This window comes from Crinia signifera, chromosome 3, assembly GCF_055691185.1.
Source record: "Crinia signifera chromosome 3, ASM5569118v1, whole genome shotgun sequence".
Classification (NCBI taxonomy): domain Eukaryota; kingdom Metazoa; phylum Chordata; class Amphibia; order Anura; family Myobatrachidae; genus Crinia; species Crinia signifera.
In genome coordinates this window covers 250,869,957-250,886,937 of record NC_139219.1, presented here as the reverse complement: position 1 = coordinate 250,886,937, position 16,981 = coordinate 250,869,957, and the positions used below count along the sequence as shown (strand labels likewise).

The 16,981-nt window shown below is 41.8% G+C and overlaps 1 protein-coding gene across 1 annotated transcript in view; it reads left to right on the top strand.

The window, feature by feature from the left end:
- Nucleotides 1–255: 255 nt before the first annotated feature.
- Nucleotides 256–16,981, top strand: part of OTOL1 (otolin 1) — a 49,662-nt gene continuing 32,936 nt past the window's right edge. Inside the window, exon 1 of the mRNA XM_083177840.1 lies at nucleotides 256–687. Within this exon, the coding sequence (XP_083033966.1) occupies nucleotides 297–687 (391 nt within the window). The 5' untranslated portion in view covers nucleotides 256–296. The remainder of the gene's footprint in view (nucleotides 688–16,981) is intronic.

Genomic DNA, 16,981 nt, shown 5'->3' with positions numbered 1-16,981 from the left:
ATATGTAGTGTTTAGATGTAAAAGCAGTCTTTCAGTCAGAGGTTTAATGGTAGAGTTGGGTACATTTTCAGCATTACTGTAATTCTACATTGACACATTTGTCTACATTGGCCTCGCTTCTCAGCACTATAAATCCAGTCGCACAATGAGCGGCCTAGATGGAAGTGTCAGGCAGGAGATCACAGACAGGATTGGCACAAAGACCTTGCATATTGTATACACATTTTAAATCTAGTTTCCATAATACCATATTGTTCACAGGAAACCCACTGAAATATAGAAGCTTGGCATGAATAATGCATTCATTTCCCTTTTTCGCAGATACAAGAATGGGAACTTTATCTTGGCCCACAGCTACTTTTATAACTGTAGTTGCAACCATTTACTTGGAAGCAAAAACGACTCAGCCGATAAAGTACACTAAGAAAGTGTATAACATGGAGATCGGGAATGCTTTCGAGACTTCAGTTGCTCCACCAACAGAGGAGACTCTTATCACTGATCTAGCTGAAACCAGTGACACCACCACTGAACCTGCCACTTCTAACCCTGATTTCAGAACTGCCACTACCCTTTACCCTTTTGACAATTTCACTCTTGAAACAGCTGATTTTTTCTTTAACTGCTGTGATTGCTGTACCCCTCTGCCAGGGCCAAAAGGTGATCAAGGACCAATGGGACCATCAGGTAAATTGAGTCTGCTAATAGTAAGGAACTGTTCACATTTTTCAGGTCTCCTGGCAGGTGCACAGGTGTATTTATTTCTCACTAACACATTTGAAAAAATCCACAGGTGGAGCTAATTATTTCACTTGTGATTGTGGGGCAAATTTATTAAACCCAGTGTAGTGATGAAGCAGCTGATGCTTTATCACTGTCCAATAAGCTCCTAGCGGTCATTTTTTAAACCCATCCTGTATCAGGGCAGTTAGGAGCTAATTAGCTGGTCATAAAGTACCAGCTGCTTTATCATTTCACTGGGCTTAATAAATCTGCCCCTCTGTGAGGAGACTTGTACTGTGCAGGGTGCTAGGGACTGTTGCTATGGCGTCCTGAGGACCGATGCCTAAGATTATGTTGCAGTACAGTAAGCTAGTGACAAACAGGACAAATATGGGAAGTGCCACATTGCAGAACAAAACTTTTCCACATGAAAAATGAATTATCTTTTATGACACTATCCTTGACAATTTAAGGTGCAAATCTAAAAAGGTAACAAATTATACATATGTTGTATGTTGGGTCTGTTCAACACACTCTTACTAAGGGCGAGATTCTCTAATATTCGCCGTTCAGCTCCTCCCCCCTTTACCTCTCTTCGCATACATAATTATCGCATATGCAGTAACATATGCGATAATTATAGCAAAGGACAGCTCTTGCGTTAAGAGCTGTCCTTTGCGGTGAGAGTCGCCGGGTCCCAGTAGGTCCCAGCGGCTCCCCCTCCCTCCCACACCCGATGCTGCTGCTGCTGTGCCGGGCTCTCCTCCTCCCTGCACCCGGAAGAGGATCAGTGCAGGGAGGAGGTCACAGGTCCGGGCAGCACAGCTCTGTACTTGCTTAGAGCATCCCGAAATGCGGTAAAAACCCAGACCCAGATAACGGGGTTTTTACAGCATTTTTACATTAGAGAATCTCCCCCTAACTGTTGGACTGGAGCATCAAGGGCATACTGGAGGATTGCAGTGGTAGTGCCCATGCTTAGAGGCGTGGCCAGCCACCACAGAGGTTTTGGGGGAAATTTACTAAGAATACGAATACAAAAAATTGTATTCGTATTCTTGATACGAATGACTACGACGGCATACGTCATATGCAAAGTCGTGTTCCGGAGGGGAATTTACAAAGCAGTCAAATACGACTGCTTTGTAACCCTTCTGATGTCGTATTACTTCGTATTAACGGCCGCTAATACGAATTCCTACAGGCAGTCTGCATGGATCAGTCAGATCCGTGCAGGCTGCAAGGTGTAAAAAATGTTTGGGAAAAATAAATAAATGCATTTAAAAAAACAGCGTGGGGTCCCCCCCCCACAGCTGTAACTAGCATCAGGCTGAAAGAGCCCGGGTCCGTAATAAAAAAACAAAAAACCCGACAAATAGGGGTTCCCCGATTTTTTAAAACCATCCCCAGGTTCCAGGATCGGGGCTGGTTACCAAAATAAGGGGACAAAATGACTAGGGGTCCCCCGTATTTTAAGAACCAGCCCCAGGCCAAACCAGCCAGCAGGGTAATGTCACAGCCGGGAGACACTTATTAGATAAGGTCCCACAGCCAAAACTACTGACCAGTCAGCCTGGCCAGGGGCCCTGCGAAGTGGGGACCCCCCCAATTAAGAGGTCCCCCCCTCCAGGACTTTTCTGACCAGGCTGAAGCCTGGTACTGTCCCCGGTGACCCTGTGCGGTGGTCACCGGGCTCATTCAGTGTAAAAAAAATAGAATAAAAACTATTGTCTTTTACTGTGGAACTATGAGTCCCTGCAAGCCTCCCCGCATGCTGGGACTTGGAGAACCACAAGTCCCAGAATGCGGGGCATTAAAGGGCCCGCTGGCACTTGTAGTTCCACAGTAATAAAAATTGTCAAATAAACACACTGACACACAATAAAAATACATCCAAAGCCCATACATACTGATACTTACCTAACTTGAGTCCGTCGGTAGGTCCCTGGGTCTTGGTCCGGTGTCCTGCTCCTGGTCCATGTCAGAGTTCGGCTCCATGTTGATGTCCAGGTCCATGTCGGCGGCGTCTTTGTCGGCGTCTGGTCAGGGTCCGAAGAAATCCATGGGGGACCTGTGGAAGGAAATCCAACTCACCCAGGTCCTCCTGCAAAGATCTGTCCTCTTGATCCGCTGTAAACCTGGTCTTCTGTCACATGCAGGCGATTCCGGCAGCTCCCCGCATCGGACTGTGGAGCGGCGCAGAGATCTTTCATCTTCCACGCCTCTCCACTGAATGATTCTATTGTCCGCCTAGCGGCCAATCAGGAGCCGAGAAAGTCGCCATCGGTGCAGTCACCATTGATGGTTGCCATTGATGGCGATTCTGCACCCAGCCATCGATAGGCAGAAACTATGTTATGGATAACCATCAATAGTTTTAGCTATCGATGGTTATCCATCACCTTTGACTGAATGGCCAGAGGACCAATCAAAATGCAGGGGCGGGGCTTCTGGGTGTTGGGGGCGGAGCTATGCTATGTGTCCCCGCTCCTTAAAAAAAAAAAAAAAGAAACGGTACTTGCTTCCTAGCACGGCGCCAGCGATTTTAATTGCATTGATCGGGACCTAAAAAATCACGTTGATCACATCGCATGCAACCAAATCGCATGCTATGCAATCAACGCGATCGACACGATTTTTACATTGGACTCAATGTAAAATGGTCCCTGAGACCCATTTTTACATTGGGACCAATGTAAAATACACCGTACACACCAATTTTTATTGCATACCCCCCGTATGGGTTAAATGCCCCCCCATTGTTAACGCCACCCCAGTATTGATGCCAACCCGAAGCGCGGCGAGCGGCGGTGTTACGCGTCCTCCGACCTTTTCATACCCCCACTATCCACGTCAGCGTGGAGTTTATTCTATAAAGTGTGGGGAGCGCAGCGAGCATTACTTCACAGGTATTACGCGTCCCATTGCGGGGGTCGCTGTGCTCGCCACGCTTCGGGCTCGGTGGCTCGCTGCGCTTGCCACACTTTATAAAATCAACTCCACGCCAACGTGGATAGTGGGGGTATGAAAAGGTCGGAGGACGCGTACCGCCACCCCTCGTGGGCTCGCTGCGCTCGCCGCGCTTTGGGTTGGCGTCAATAGTGGGGTGGCGTTAACAATGGGGGGCCATTTCCCATACAAATTACCCATAAGGATGGGTATACAATAAAAAAATCGGGTCCATTGGGGCATTTAACATTGTTCCCTATGTAAAATCGCGTTGATCGCGTCGATCGCATCGCATGACATTATAATGGCATGCGATGGATGCGATCAATGCGATTTCATCCTTGCCGGCAATAAAGGCTCTTAATTGACAGAAAATCGCGTCCATCCCGTCCATCGCATACCTTAAATTACCTTAACTTAAGGTATGCGATTAACCACGATGTGCGCCGTGCTAGGAAACAAGTACCAAAGAAACATTGTTTCTACTATGCCATCGATGTAGGGAAACCATCTGGTTCTCCCCAATCGAAGGCAAATGTATTCAACATCGGCCATAATCCATCAATGATTTTGAATTATCGATGGTCAAAGGCCATCCCTACTGGCAGGGGTTCCACACACTTTTATATGTCCTTAAACACACTGCTGCTGCAGATAACTGAATCCCAACACGCTGGAGGAAAAATACACCGCTTTGAAAGGTGAGTATGCATCAGCCTCCGTGGCACTGGAAGGGGGTGGTGTGTTCACTTTTACCCGGACCCAGATCAGGTGGAGTGGCCCAGGTATCGCTCCCCCCTCCCCCATTGCAAGCAGTGGGTAGAGAGATGACAGGCTTCTGCCGCAGCACAGCCTCTCTTCCCTGCCCAGCACACTCTGCTCAGTGCAGAGCTGGGGAGAGAGAGGCAGTGGCAGCCTATCCTCTCGCAATTCCTACATGCCCACTACAACTCATAAGCATGTAGGAACATAACGTGTGTGTGTGTATATAAGACTTGATTATTTAGAGCTGTTTGGGTTGCTAACCCAGCAAGTTATGGACTCTGCTTCCCCCTGCCTCTCCCTGTCACCCTAAGCCTCACCCTGTCAACAAATGCCATGTTGCATTTTATGAGCTTGGGGTGGAGGAGGGGGCACAAATTATATTTATGCACCTAGTCTCACCACCCGCAAGTTTTTCCACTGCCAGAAATGTAATTAATTAGTATACCATGCCTAACAAGGCATACATACCAGGGCCCATATACTGTAGATGTTCATACTTCATTCACAGTAATAAATTAACATGGTAATAAAGTGACATAATCTTTTCTGTTATCTAAAATCCTATAAATTAATCTTATAGGGCATACACACGAGGACATTTCTAAGCAATTTGGCTAAATTGCTTAGAAATGAAACACAAATTGCTCAGTGTGTATGTCCCATAGCGATGGTGATGTGCGGCCCCACTAGTTTCTATCGCTGGTTTACATCAATCAAGCATGCAGTACCTGTATACAGTATATCCGGTCAGATCACTTAGCAAGAAACTGCAAATTGCCTGTGTTTTATGAAGCAATCTGAGCGATCTGAGTGATCTGTGTCAACCTTAGTCCTGTAATACCCACCCATTATGTAAATTAATAAATCTACCATACTACATCGCCCAGCACAAATCTCTTCTACAAGTCTCTCAGTGTGTATGGGAGATCTAGCCTTTGGAAAATCTCCCACACTAAGGGGCCAATTCAGACCCATTCCTTAGGGTACGAACTTGTCCCCTTCCCCCGATGTCATTCGCTCGGGGGGGGGGGGGGGGGAGTTTTGAAGCTTAATGGAGGAGGGCAGAGGGTGGCAGCGTCCCCTGGGTATGCAAGCATGTCCATGCCTTCTCAGGGCGGGAGGCTGACATCACATGTCAGCGTCTATCCCCTTTTCGTCCGTCACCGTGCAGGATAAACGTAAGTCCAGTTTGCGTCTATTGAATGATTTTTTGGCCGGGCGGCCACATGTGAGGGATTGTGTTCACGAACATATCCCCTCGCATGTTAGTGTATATGCAGCCTAGCAAACAGGTCTGAATCAGGCATTAAATTACTCAGAACATATCTCTTGACCAAATCTCCCTGTGTGTATGCCCCATTACAGAAAAAAAATTAAGTAAAAAGAAAATCTGTTTCAGACCTGGTGCATGTGTAGTACAAGTTTTTATTTGTGATGACACATTGGCCAGTATTCAATGCCTCTGATTCGCCATGTTTTCTGTGGAATCAGGCAATTCGCCGGGTTTACAGGGAATTTTCTCACAGAAAAAACAATTCGCCCTATTCAATGGACACAATTCTCTGCAAATGAAGAGCGAATGTCTGGCGATTCTCTGTTTGTGATTCTCCGCGATTCGCCAGTGGTTTTCAATGGGGTTTTTAGTGGAATTCGCCAAGAGTGTATTCAATGCTGAATCTGATTTTTTTTTTCTATGAAGGGGCATGCTATTTTTATTCATGTGCTTGCAGCACATGAATATATATATATATATGTAGGTGTGTTGAATATAGAGAGCGCTATATAAGAACCTCCACCTTTTTGTGACATTCAATAGTGGATACCAATTTGCGATTTTTAAACAAATTTTATTTAAAAGGTACAATAAAGTCAATATCGGACAGTTTTCACATAAAAATAGTAAAATTATAATTCATATGTTTCCAAATGAGTCGAGACCCAACGCGTTTCGCCGACGAACGGCTTCCTCAGGGGTAGTAGACTCTATAAGAATATAGAAAGCCCTTTAAATATTTTTAATTTTAGGGTACAATATTTAGTGGTATGCTGAGTTTTGTTTACATACCGGGAATCTGAGCTTTATGAAAGATCTCAGGTTGAATTAATTTAAAACTTCTTATGACGCTTGGATGACGTCTAAAAAATTTAAAACATATACAAACATAAAAAGTCTGGTGGAGGGGGGACATGTGTATATAGGATAGGTTACGGTAAGCAGGAGGTACCCTGTTAAACTTCCTGTTGAGTACATACCCTATGGTGTTTAAAGGTCTGTCATACAGAGATCTGTCCAGTATTTATACGTATAGCACTGTTCAAGGGTTTTGAAGAGCACCTGAATGATAAATTTTACATTTTAGATAAACACATATTCTAGGTGTTTATTTACAGTTTCTAAACCGGTTATCCACCGGACAAGGATGGGATACACCGTATTGAATTTGCTGAAGAGTACGTACCCTTTTAATGCTGATAAACCTGTCCAACAATTTTCTGTCGGATCCTTTATATGAGTTGCACTGTCCAAATTTTTCGGCGGACACCTAAATAATAAATTTTTATTTTTAATTTTTTTTTTAAAAAATTGTGTGTTTTGTCCTATTGTTTTTATAATTATAAATCAGGACACTGTTAGAAGTATTTAGAGGGTTTCTCTAATTTTATCTGTCCTGAGGATTATTTGAATTATGTGCAAAGGATTATTTCCATTCCCCTAGTGGTGGGGCAGTCATATGGCACCTATATCAAAGGGCTAAATACATACACTCTGTAGCGTGACATATTTACTGATTTTGCATTATGTTCATTTGTTCTTGCTATAACACTATCATAATGATACATTTAAATGAGTTATACTTTGACATAAGTTATGCTCTAATACAGAACTTTCATCTGTTGTAATTACAGTGATACAATCCAAACTAGTTACAGTTAGACAAGGGTTATACTTTGACATTTTACAGTTGTCTAAGAGTATGGAAAACTATTCAGATGGAGCTTACAGTGATCCTCTATCATTTCAAAAAGTGCCAAATGTATGCAAGGACTTACCAGTGGTGTGTGAATCGCTACCTCCCAGTGTCTGCTTTCAGACTTCTGTTGGTCTGAGCACCATATAAAGCTAGAGGTGCCTGACATCACTTCCGGTTTTAATTTCGGGTGTTTCCCTCGGTTTAACCCCTTTGTGGTGATGACTACTAGTTTTGGGAGGGATCTCTATCTGTATGGGGCTTTGCTAAACTGGGGATTCGGTGTCCCCTGTGGAAAAATTCATTTTTAGAGAAGCGGTGCCGTCTGAACGCCGTTTGCGTTCCACGTGCGTTCCACTTCATCTTTAGCCTGTCGGGGTTTCCTTCCTGTTAGCGGTGACGTGATTTCTAACGGTGTGTGCTGTATTGGACGCCTGTTTGCGTTCCAAGTGCGTTTCATTTATTGGTGACATTTACTTCCTGATTCAGCTGACTTCCCTTAGTGAATGTTTGCGTTCCAAATGCGCTCCATTATTAATACTATGAGGTTCCTTATTCTTGCGGGGCTGTTCTTTTTACTTGATTTGTATATGCCTCCTTAGGACTAACAGTTTCTTTTACACTGGAAGTTTGTGTTTGGCGTGAGATATTTTACACTAAAAACGGTGAGTGATAGATATATGTTTACAGTGTTTTGTGTTCTTTTATTACTCCTCTGAATAGTTTGCCATTAACATTTGCCTATTGTACACTGTTTTACAGTAATTTCATATTTCATAACCACTATACAGTAATTTCATATTTGTTACATCAGTTTCTTACATCTGCAGTGTTTGGATGACATTGTTATTTCTCCTTATTAATGCGGAGATACAATACAGTTTGCAAGGTACAGTGTTTTCATATTCATTAAGTAAGTTTCTTGAATCTGCAGTGTTTGGGTGACATTATTGTTTCTCCTTATTGGTGTGGAGATACAATACAGTTTGCAAAATACAGATAAAACCATCATAGAGAGATCTGTTACAATGGTCCCTTCATGCTGTTTGAATGGATCCGTAGTTGTTAGGTAGCGTTTTTCTGAATACAATAGTTATTAACATACATTTTTGATTATTTTTGTGTATCAAAGTGGTGCTCACTACATAATGAGGTACACCGTGAGCAATCTGAGTTCCTTTAATAGTTGGGGGATGTGTCTTCATACTTTGTGCCAAATCGTGACTTCCTTTATCATGTGCCTTAGTTCTATGCTTCATACGGTGATGTATTGATACGTCGTGAGTGATTAGATTTTTAGATAAGTGGATATGCTTGTATGCACAGAGTATGCATAAGCATATTTTTACAATTTTGGTGACTTCCTCCAGTGAGTGATTTGGTGACTTTAGCATAAAGGCTTCAATTTTAGTGACTGACTTGGTGGCTTTGAGCATAACGCTTCGTGCCGTATTTAGGTGCTCATTGTCTTTGAGGTGAAAGACATCTTTAAGTATATTTTACTAGAGGTGGTTTTGTGACTTTTATAAAAAAATGTGAATTTTGAAGTGATATTGTCTGTGTCTAGGTTATTTTTCAATGTGCAGTCGTTACTTGTGTTGCTTAATGTTTCCCTGAAGTTCGTCCTTTGTGTTTATGTATATAATGAGTCAGGGGTTAGTTCTTTTTTAATGTAATTTGTTCAGATTTGTTTTCTTCGGTTTGTCTTAGTCAGATGTTTCATTAGGTTGTGATTTCTTGGGGTAGATCAGGCTTGGTTTGGGGAATTCCGGTTTTAATATACCATTTTTTGGTAGGATTTACATTCTTTGCTGATGGATCGTCGTGTGGTGCCTTATGGATGACTCATTTCGTCCCTAGAAAGGAGACGATATCTAAATTTTCGTTAAGTCCTATTGGTTGTAGAGCATTCAGGGTATAGATCCAGAAGGTTTCTTTTTTGGATAAATCCTCATCTCTGTTTCCTCCTCTTGGGTTAATGATTATATGTTCTAATATGGTAAATGTGAAATTGTTTTTGTTGATTGTGGATTCATGTTTTTCATTGAAGTGCCGTGGGAGGCTATGCGAGGTTAACTTGTGTTTGATGTTTCTGATGTGCTCTTGTATCCTTAGTTTGATTTGTCTCTTTGTTTTTCCGATGTATATCATTCCACAGCTGCATGTGATTCTGTAGATTACGTAGGTGGATTTGCATGTACACGCCACATTTAGTGAATATGATTTTTGTTGTATTTTAGTTTTGAATGTTTCCTTTTCCATATGTTTGCAACAGATGCAGTGTCCGCACGGTGTGCATCTGATGTTGCTTCCAAGAAAGGTCGTTTGTTTGGGAGGGTGTTCTTGTTTGGTTTTTATGGTACTTGGGGCTATCATGCTTTTGAGGTTTTTTGCTCTTCTGAATACCAGATTCGGTTTAGATGGAAGGGTTGGACCCAGGATGTTGTCCTTCTTTAAAATGTCCCAGTGCTTATTGAGTACTCTTCTAATGAGGTGGTTCTCTTTGTTGAATTGTGTAATGAACGGTCTTTGATGGTATTTTCGGGTCTCTGTAGTGGTTTCGGGTTTCGTTGACAAAAGTTCTTCTCTCGATCTGTGTTTCGCTTTTTGTTTAGCCTCTTCAATTTTCCCCGGATCGTATCCTCTCTCAAGGAAACGGCCTGCCAGCATTTCTGCTTGTGTTAAGAAGTCTTCCATGTTCGTACAGTTCCTTCTTAGCCTTGTGAACTGGGCATAGGGGACATCATCTTTCCATCTCGCAAGGTGACAGCTATTGTAAGGGATGAAGCTGTTTGCATCAACTTCCTTGAAATGTGTTTTAGACGAGATGAATTTCCCTGGTGTGCCCATGAGGCAGAGGTCCAGATAGTCTATGCTGGTTTGGCTTGTTTTGTGGGTGAATCTCAGGTTGAACTCATTATGGTCCAAGGATGTTACGAATTCATTAATTTTTGTGTTGTCACCACTCCATATGAAAATGAGATCATCAATATACCTCATATAGAACTTGATGTGTTGTTGGTATGGGGAACTGTGTAGATGTTGATCTTCCCATGTCCACATTAGAAGGTTGGCGTATGATGGGGCGAATTTCGTCCCCATCGCCGTCCCCGTTGTTTGGAGGTGGAACTTTCCATTAAACTCGAAGAAGTTCCGTGTGAGAATATATTTGATGCTTGACAGTATGAAGTCAATTTCCTCTTTTGTTTTTCTGTTGTCTTTTGAAAGGATGGTTTTGACGGCTTGAATTCCTTTTTCGTGTGGTATGGACGAATATAATGCTTGGACGTCCACCGTTATCCAAGTGTAGTCTGGTTCCCAACATACCGTTGTCAATTTGTTGAGCAAGCTTCCTGAATCCTTTAAGTGTGACGGATTTTCAGATACATATGGTTGGAGTAACATATCTATGAAATGGGAAAGATTGCTGCTGAGCGACTGAATTCCTGCTACAATGGGCCTCCCTGGTGGTCTTTCTTTGTTCTTGTGTACCTTCGGGATGTGGTAGAACTTGGGTATGAGTGGGTATTTCACATAAAGATAATTGAATTCTTCGGCACTGATGAGGTTTTTGCTTTTCGCATCTAATAGTAGTTTGTGCAGTTCCTCTTGGAATTCGGCAGTGGGGTCGTTTGTAAGCTCCCTGTAGGTGATTCCGTCTCGTAATATGTTTTCTGCTTCTTTTAGGTACTCTTCTTTAGATTGAACCACCACCGCCCCTCCTTTATCCGCGTTACGGATGACGATGTCTTTGTCTTTCTTCAGTTGTTGTAAGGCTTTCTTCTCTTGTCCGTTCAGGTTGCTATTGAATTTGGTGTTGGTGGTTTTAATTTTCTTAAAGTCCTCATTGACAAGATTGAAAAAAATATCAAGGTGGCTCCCTCTTGATTCTACTGGGTAGAATTTGGAGGGGTTGCAGACTCTTGGTTTGGTTTCTTCCAGTTGTTCGGGTATGGGGTTTTTTAGAAAGTGACGTTGTAGTGTGAGATTCCTCACAAATTTGTTTAAGTCTATGAACAGGTTGAATTTGTCTAAATGGCAGTCGGGAGCAAATTTGAGGCCTTTGTTTAATAGAGAGATCTGGGTGGTGGATAATTCCCTCTCAGCGATGTTAATAAGCCCTGTTTTTGGTTGGCTAGTTGTGATGCTCCTTTCCTCTTTTTTGGGCTTCTTTCGTCCTCCTCTGCATCCTCTTCTTCTGTGCAGTTCAGTATCCTTTTTGTTCCTTTGGGGGATGCTATTCTGTCGAATAGGACTTCTTCTTTTTGAAGTCTGATTGGTCTCTTGCCTTCCCCTAAAAAATGACTTTTAGTTGGTCTTTCATGTGAGAAAGATCTCCTGGATCTTAATGGGGTAGGTGATCTGTATCTCTGTCTTCTTTCTAACGGTTGATTGTTGTGGGGGTGGCCATACGTATGGTCATGGTGGGTGTCCTCCTTTACATCCCGATATGATCGAATCCGACTTCTGTTACGTCTGTATTCATCATTAAATGATGGGATTCGTCCTCGGTAGGGTCTTCTTTGTTGGTCGTTATGATACCGTCCTTGGAGTCTGTTATATGGAGCGTTATGATGTCTTACAGGAGACCTGAAAGATCTTTCTTGGCGATCATTGTTGGTATGGTTTTCGAAGACTGGCTGTTGCCACCGTTGCGTGTTATATCTTCTAGTGTTATCCTGTTGCCGTCTGTTTCCGTTCATATAATTGTGACGGTTATCGTTATAGTGATTCTCCGTCGTGCGTTGTTCCTTTTGGGTCCAATTTTGAACTTGGCCATTAATATAATCGTTTCTATCTCGGGCAAATTTTTTTTGTTTGCGTTGGATGATTTCATTTTCCGTTCTTTCTAATTTGTGTTTGAGGTCTTGTACATCTTTTTTAAATTCCTCACTTTCGGAGAATTTCTCTACGATCTTATCTAGTTTGTTCAACTCTATCTCGATTTTTGATAGTTCTCTCTTTCTTTCGTTCACTATGAGGGTTATTAGTTTGTTGGAACATTCCTCTAGTATGTTATTCCAATTGGTCATGAACGCTTCTGTGACATTACCCAGAGTGGGATTTTTTGTTATTCTTAGGCCCCTTGGTATCCTTTTGACTTCCAAGTACTTTTCTAGAGTGGTGGTGTCGTACCAACACTTCAATTCCTTCATTGCCAGTTTTTCTACGCTGTTCAAATGGCTGTAATAATCCTCATCGTCAGAAATATACACATGTTCTTCCTCCTCCACGAAGATGTTCTTGGCTCTGAGTGATCTTTTAGACCGATCATTAAACACGGGCATTTTTAAAGTGGCAGCAGCAAACTAGGTCGCTAACAGTTGGTTAGGTGTGAGTGGGAAAAAAAGACCGTCGTTATGCGCTACCTGTAGCAGCTACTCTATAGGACCTCCCTGTTAGTGAAGGTCAAGGGATGGAGATGTGTAGGTGTGTTGAATATAGAGAGCGCTATATAAGAACCTCCACCTTTTTGTGACATTCAATAGTGGATACCAATTTGCGATTTTTAAACAAATTTTATTTAAAAGGTACAATAAAGTCAATATCGGACAGTTTTCACATAAAAATAGTAAAATTATAATTCATATGTTTCCAAATGAGTCGAGACCCAACGCGTTTCGCCGACGAACGGCTTCCTCAGGGGTAGTAGACTCTATAAGAATATAGAAAGCCCTTTAAATATTTTTAATTTTAGGGTACAATATTTAGTGGTATGCTGAGTTTTGTTTACATACCGGGAATCTGAGCTTTATGAAAGATCTCAGGTTGAATTAATTTAAAACTTCTTATGACGCTTGGATGACGTCTAAAAAATTTAAAACATATACAAACATAAAAAGTCTGGTGGAGGGGGGACATGTGTATATAGGATAGGTTACGGTAAGCAGGAGGTACCCTGTTAAACTTCCTGTTGAGTACATACCCTATGGTGTTTAAAGGTCTGTCATACAGAGATCTGTCCAGTATTTATACGTATAGCACTGTTCAAGGGTTTTGAAGAGCACCTGAATGATAAATTTTACATTTTAGATAAACACATATTCTAGGTGTTTATTTACAGTTTCTAAACCGGTTATCCACCGGACAAGGATGGGATACACCGTATTGAATTTGCTGAAGAGTACGTACCCTTTTAATGCTGATAAACCTGTCCAACAATTTTCTGTCGGATCCTTTATATGAGTTGCACTGTCCAAATTTTTCGGCGGACACCTAAATAATAAATTTTTATTTTTAATTTTTTTTTTAAAAAATTGTGTGTTTTGTCCTATTGTTTTTATAATTATAAATCAGGACACTGTTAGAAGTATTTAGAGGGTTTCTCTAATATATATATTTTTTTTAAAACAATATATATATATATATTTTTTACACATTCACCAGCAGGGGGCCGAGCCGGGAGCTGCTCATTAATATTCATATATTCACTGCACACTGATCCCGATCATTACACATGCACGATCGGGACCAGTGTGTAGCGGCTCCCAAACACAGCCCCCTGCCAGCTCTGGGGGTCTATCCCTGTCCCCCCCACAGCCCTCCTTCACCCCCACAGCCCTCCTTCACCCCCACAGTGTCCGGCGCAGGCTTCCATCTCCCTGCCTGCAGCCGCCCCCCACCTCCCCGGCGGCATTCGCCGGGGGGGTTAAAATTAGCCGCCCTGACGCGTTGAATAGGGCGAATGGGCGGCTGCCCGGCGAATCGCCCTGCAGGGAGAATTGGGGCGAAAGTGCAGCGAATCCTACACAGGATTCGCTGCCTCCCCCCAATACAAGCATTGAATACCTGCCATTGTAAATAATCACTTTGCACATTCTTCTATGGTGTTATTACTAATAATTCAGCTTCTGTATTGCTCTACATTACTGCATCAGTTCTGAAACTAGTGAAGGAAGAGACTCAGGGTGAAATGTAATAGGATGAGAGATTCGAAAAGTGAGAGATTTGGTAAGAAATCTCCAGTTTTTTTAAAGCGGCAATCATTTACACTGCAAGACCAGTGTGATTTTGCAGTGTAAATGATTGCCCCTTTAAAAAACTGGAGATTACTTGTCAAATCTCTCACTTTCTGAATCTCTCATCCTATTACATTTCACCCTCAGATTTTTATTGTCTCTACAAATCACTTGCAGAAACCAACATCTGAAACACACAGTTCTTAAATACAGCAAGAGAGGAAATCTTGTGCACAGTAAACTATATGACAGTTTATTAAAAAGAATGACTCTTTTGTTTCAGTTTATATAAAATTACCAGTTGCTAATTTGTTTTGTCAACAGTTTTATAGTTTATTACATATTAGGTTGTAAACTATTTATGAGCTTATATACAAGCCTTTCAGGATGTTCTTATGCTATATTAACCCCTTCCTGACAGAGCCAGTTTTTGCGTTCCTGACAGAGCCCTTTTTTTCAAATCTGACATGTATCACTTAAGTGGGGATAACTTTTTTTTGCTTTTACTTATCCCAGTGATTTTGAGATTGTTTTTTTCGTGACACATTGTACTTCAAATTAGTGGTAAATTTGGGTCGATACAGTCTGTGTTTTTTTGTGAAAAATACCAAAATGTCGTAAAAAAATGGAAAATTTAGCAATTTGCAAAATGTTAAATTTTCTGCTTGTGAGACAAATAATCATACCACTCAAAATAGTTAATAACTAACATAGACCATATGTCTACTTTATGTTTCCATCATTATTTCAACTTCCTTTTAATTTTTTTGGACACTAGGAGGCTTACAATATGAATAGCAAATTCTCAAATTTTCAAGAAAATTTCAAACACTGATTTTTTTAGGGACCAGTTCAGTTCTGATGTGACTTTGAGGGACTTGTATGTGAGACACCCCCATAAATGATACCATTTCAAAAACTGCACCCCTCACAGTATTCAAAACAGCATTTTGGAAGTTTGTTAACCCTTTAGGTGTTTCACAGGAATTAAAACAAAGTGTAGGTGAAATTTCAAAATTTCATTTTTTTTGCAGATTTGCAATTTTAATACATTTTTCTAAGGAACACAGTACATTTTACTAGAGAAATGTGACTAAAAATTGATTCCCCCAATTCTTTTGTTTTCATAAATATCCTATATGTGGCCCTAGTGTGCACGTTGACCAAACCACAGGCTTCATAATAGAAGGAGCACCTACTTGATTTTGGAGCCTCCTTTTTATGAGATTATTTCTTAGGCACCATGTAGGTTTCTAGGCACCATAAGATGCTAAAATTTAGGAACCCCCCCACAAGTGACCCCATTTTGCAAACTACACCCCTCAGGGAATTCATCTAGGGGTATAGTGTACATTTCAAACCCCCAGGGGTTTCACCAATTTTGATACAACTGGGCAGTGAAAATGAAAAATTACATTTTTTTACACAAAAATGCAGTTCTGGCTCAAAATTTTTCATTTTCATAAGGTATGAAGGAGAAAAAGCACCCCAAAATCTGTGCCCCAATTTCTCCCGAGTATGGCAATGCCTCATATGTGACCAAAAAATACCAGTTGGGTGCATGGCAGGACTCAGAAGGGAAGGAGTGATTTTTGGTGGTGGAATGTTGGTGGGTGGTATGTCGCATTAGCAAGACCCCCAAAGCACCAATACAGTGGAACCCCCCCACAAGTGACCCCATTTTGCAAACTACACCCCTCAGGGAATTCATCTAGGGGTATAGTGTACATTTCAAACCCCCAGGGGTTTCACCAATTTTGATACAACTGGGCAGTGAAAATGAAAAATTACATTTTTTTACACAAAAATGCAGTTCTGGCTCAAAATTTTTCATTTTCAGAAGGTATGAAGGAGAAAAAGCACCCCAAAATCTGTGCCCCAATTTCTCCCGAGTACGGCAATGCCTCACATGTGACCAAAAAATACCATTTGGGTGCATGGCAGGACTCAGAAGGGAAGGAGTGATTTTTGGATTTTGCAGCTCAGATTCTGGTGGAATTTTGGTGGGTGCTATGTCGCATTAGCAAGACCCCCCAAGCACCAATACAGTGGAACCCCCCCACAAGTGACCCCATTTTGCAAACTACACCACTCAGGGAATTCATCTAGGGGTATAGTGTACATTTCAAACCCCCAGGGGTTTCACCAATTTTGATACAACTGGGCTGTGCAAATGAAAAATTACATTTTTTACACAAAAATGCAGTTCTGGCTCAAAATTTTTCATTTTCACAAGGAATGAAGGAGACAAAGCACCCCAAAATCTGTGCCCCAATTTCTCCGGAGTACGGCAATGCCTCACATGTGACCAAAAAATACCATTTGGGTGCATGGCAGGACTCAGAAGGGAAGGAGTGATTTTTGGATTTTGCAGCTCAGATTCTGGTGGAATTTTGGTGGGTGCTATGTCGCATTAGCAAGACCCCCCAAGCACCAATACAGTGGAACCCCCCCACAAGTGACCCCATTTTGCAAACTACACCCCTCAGGGAATTCATCTAGGGGTATAGTGTACATTTCAAACCCCCAGGGGTTTCACCAATTTTGATACAACTGGGCAGTGAAAATGAAAAATTACATTTTTTTACACAAAAATGCAGTTCTGGCTCAAAATTT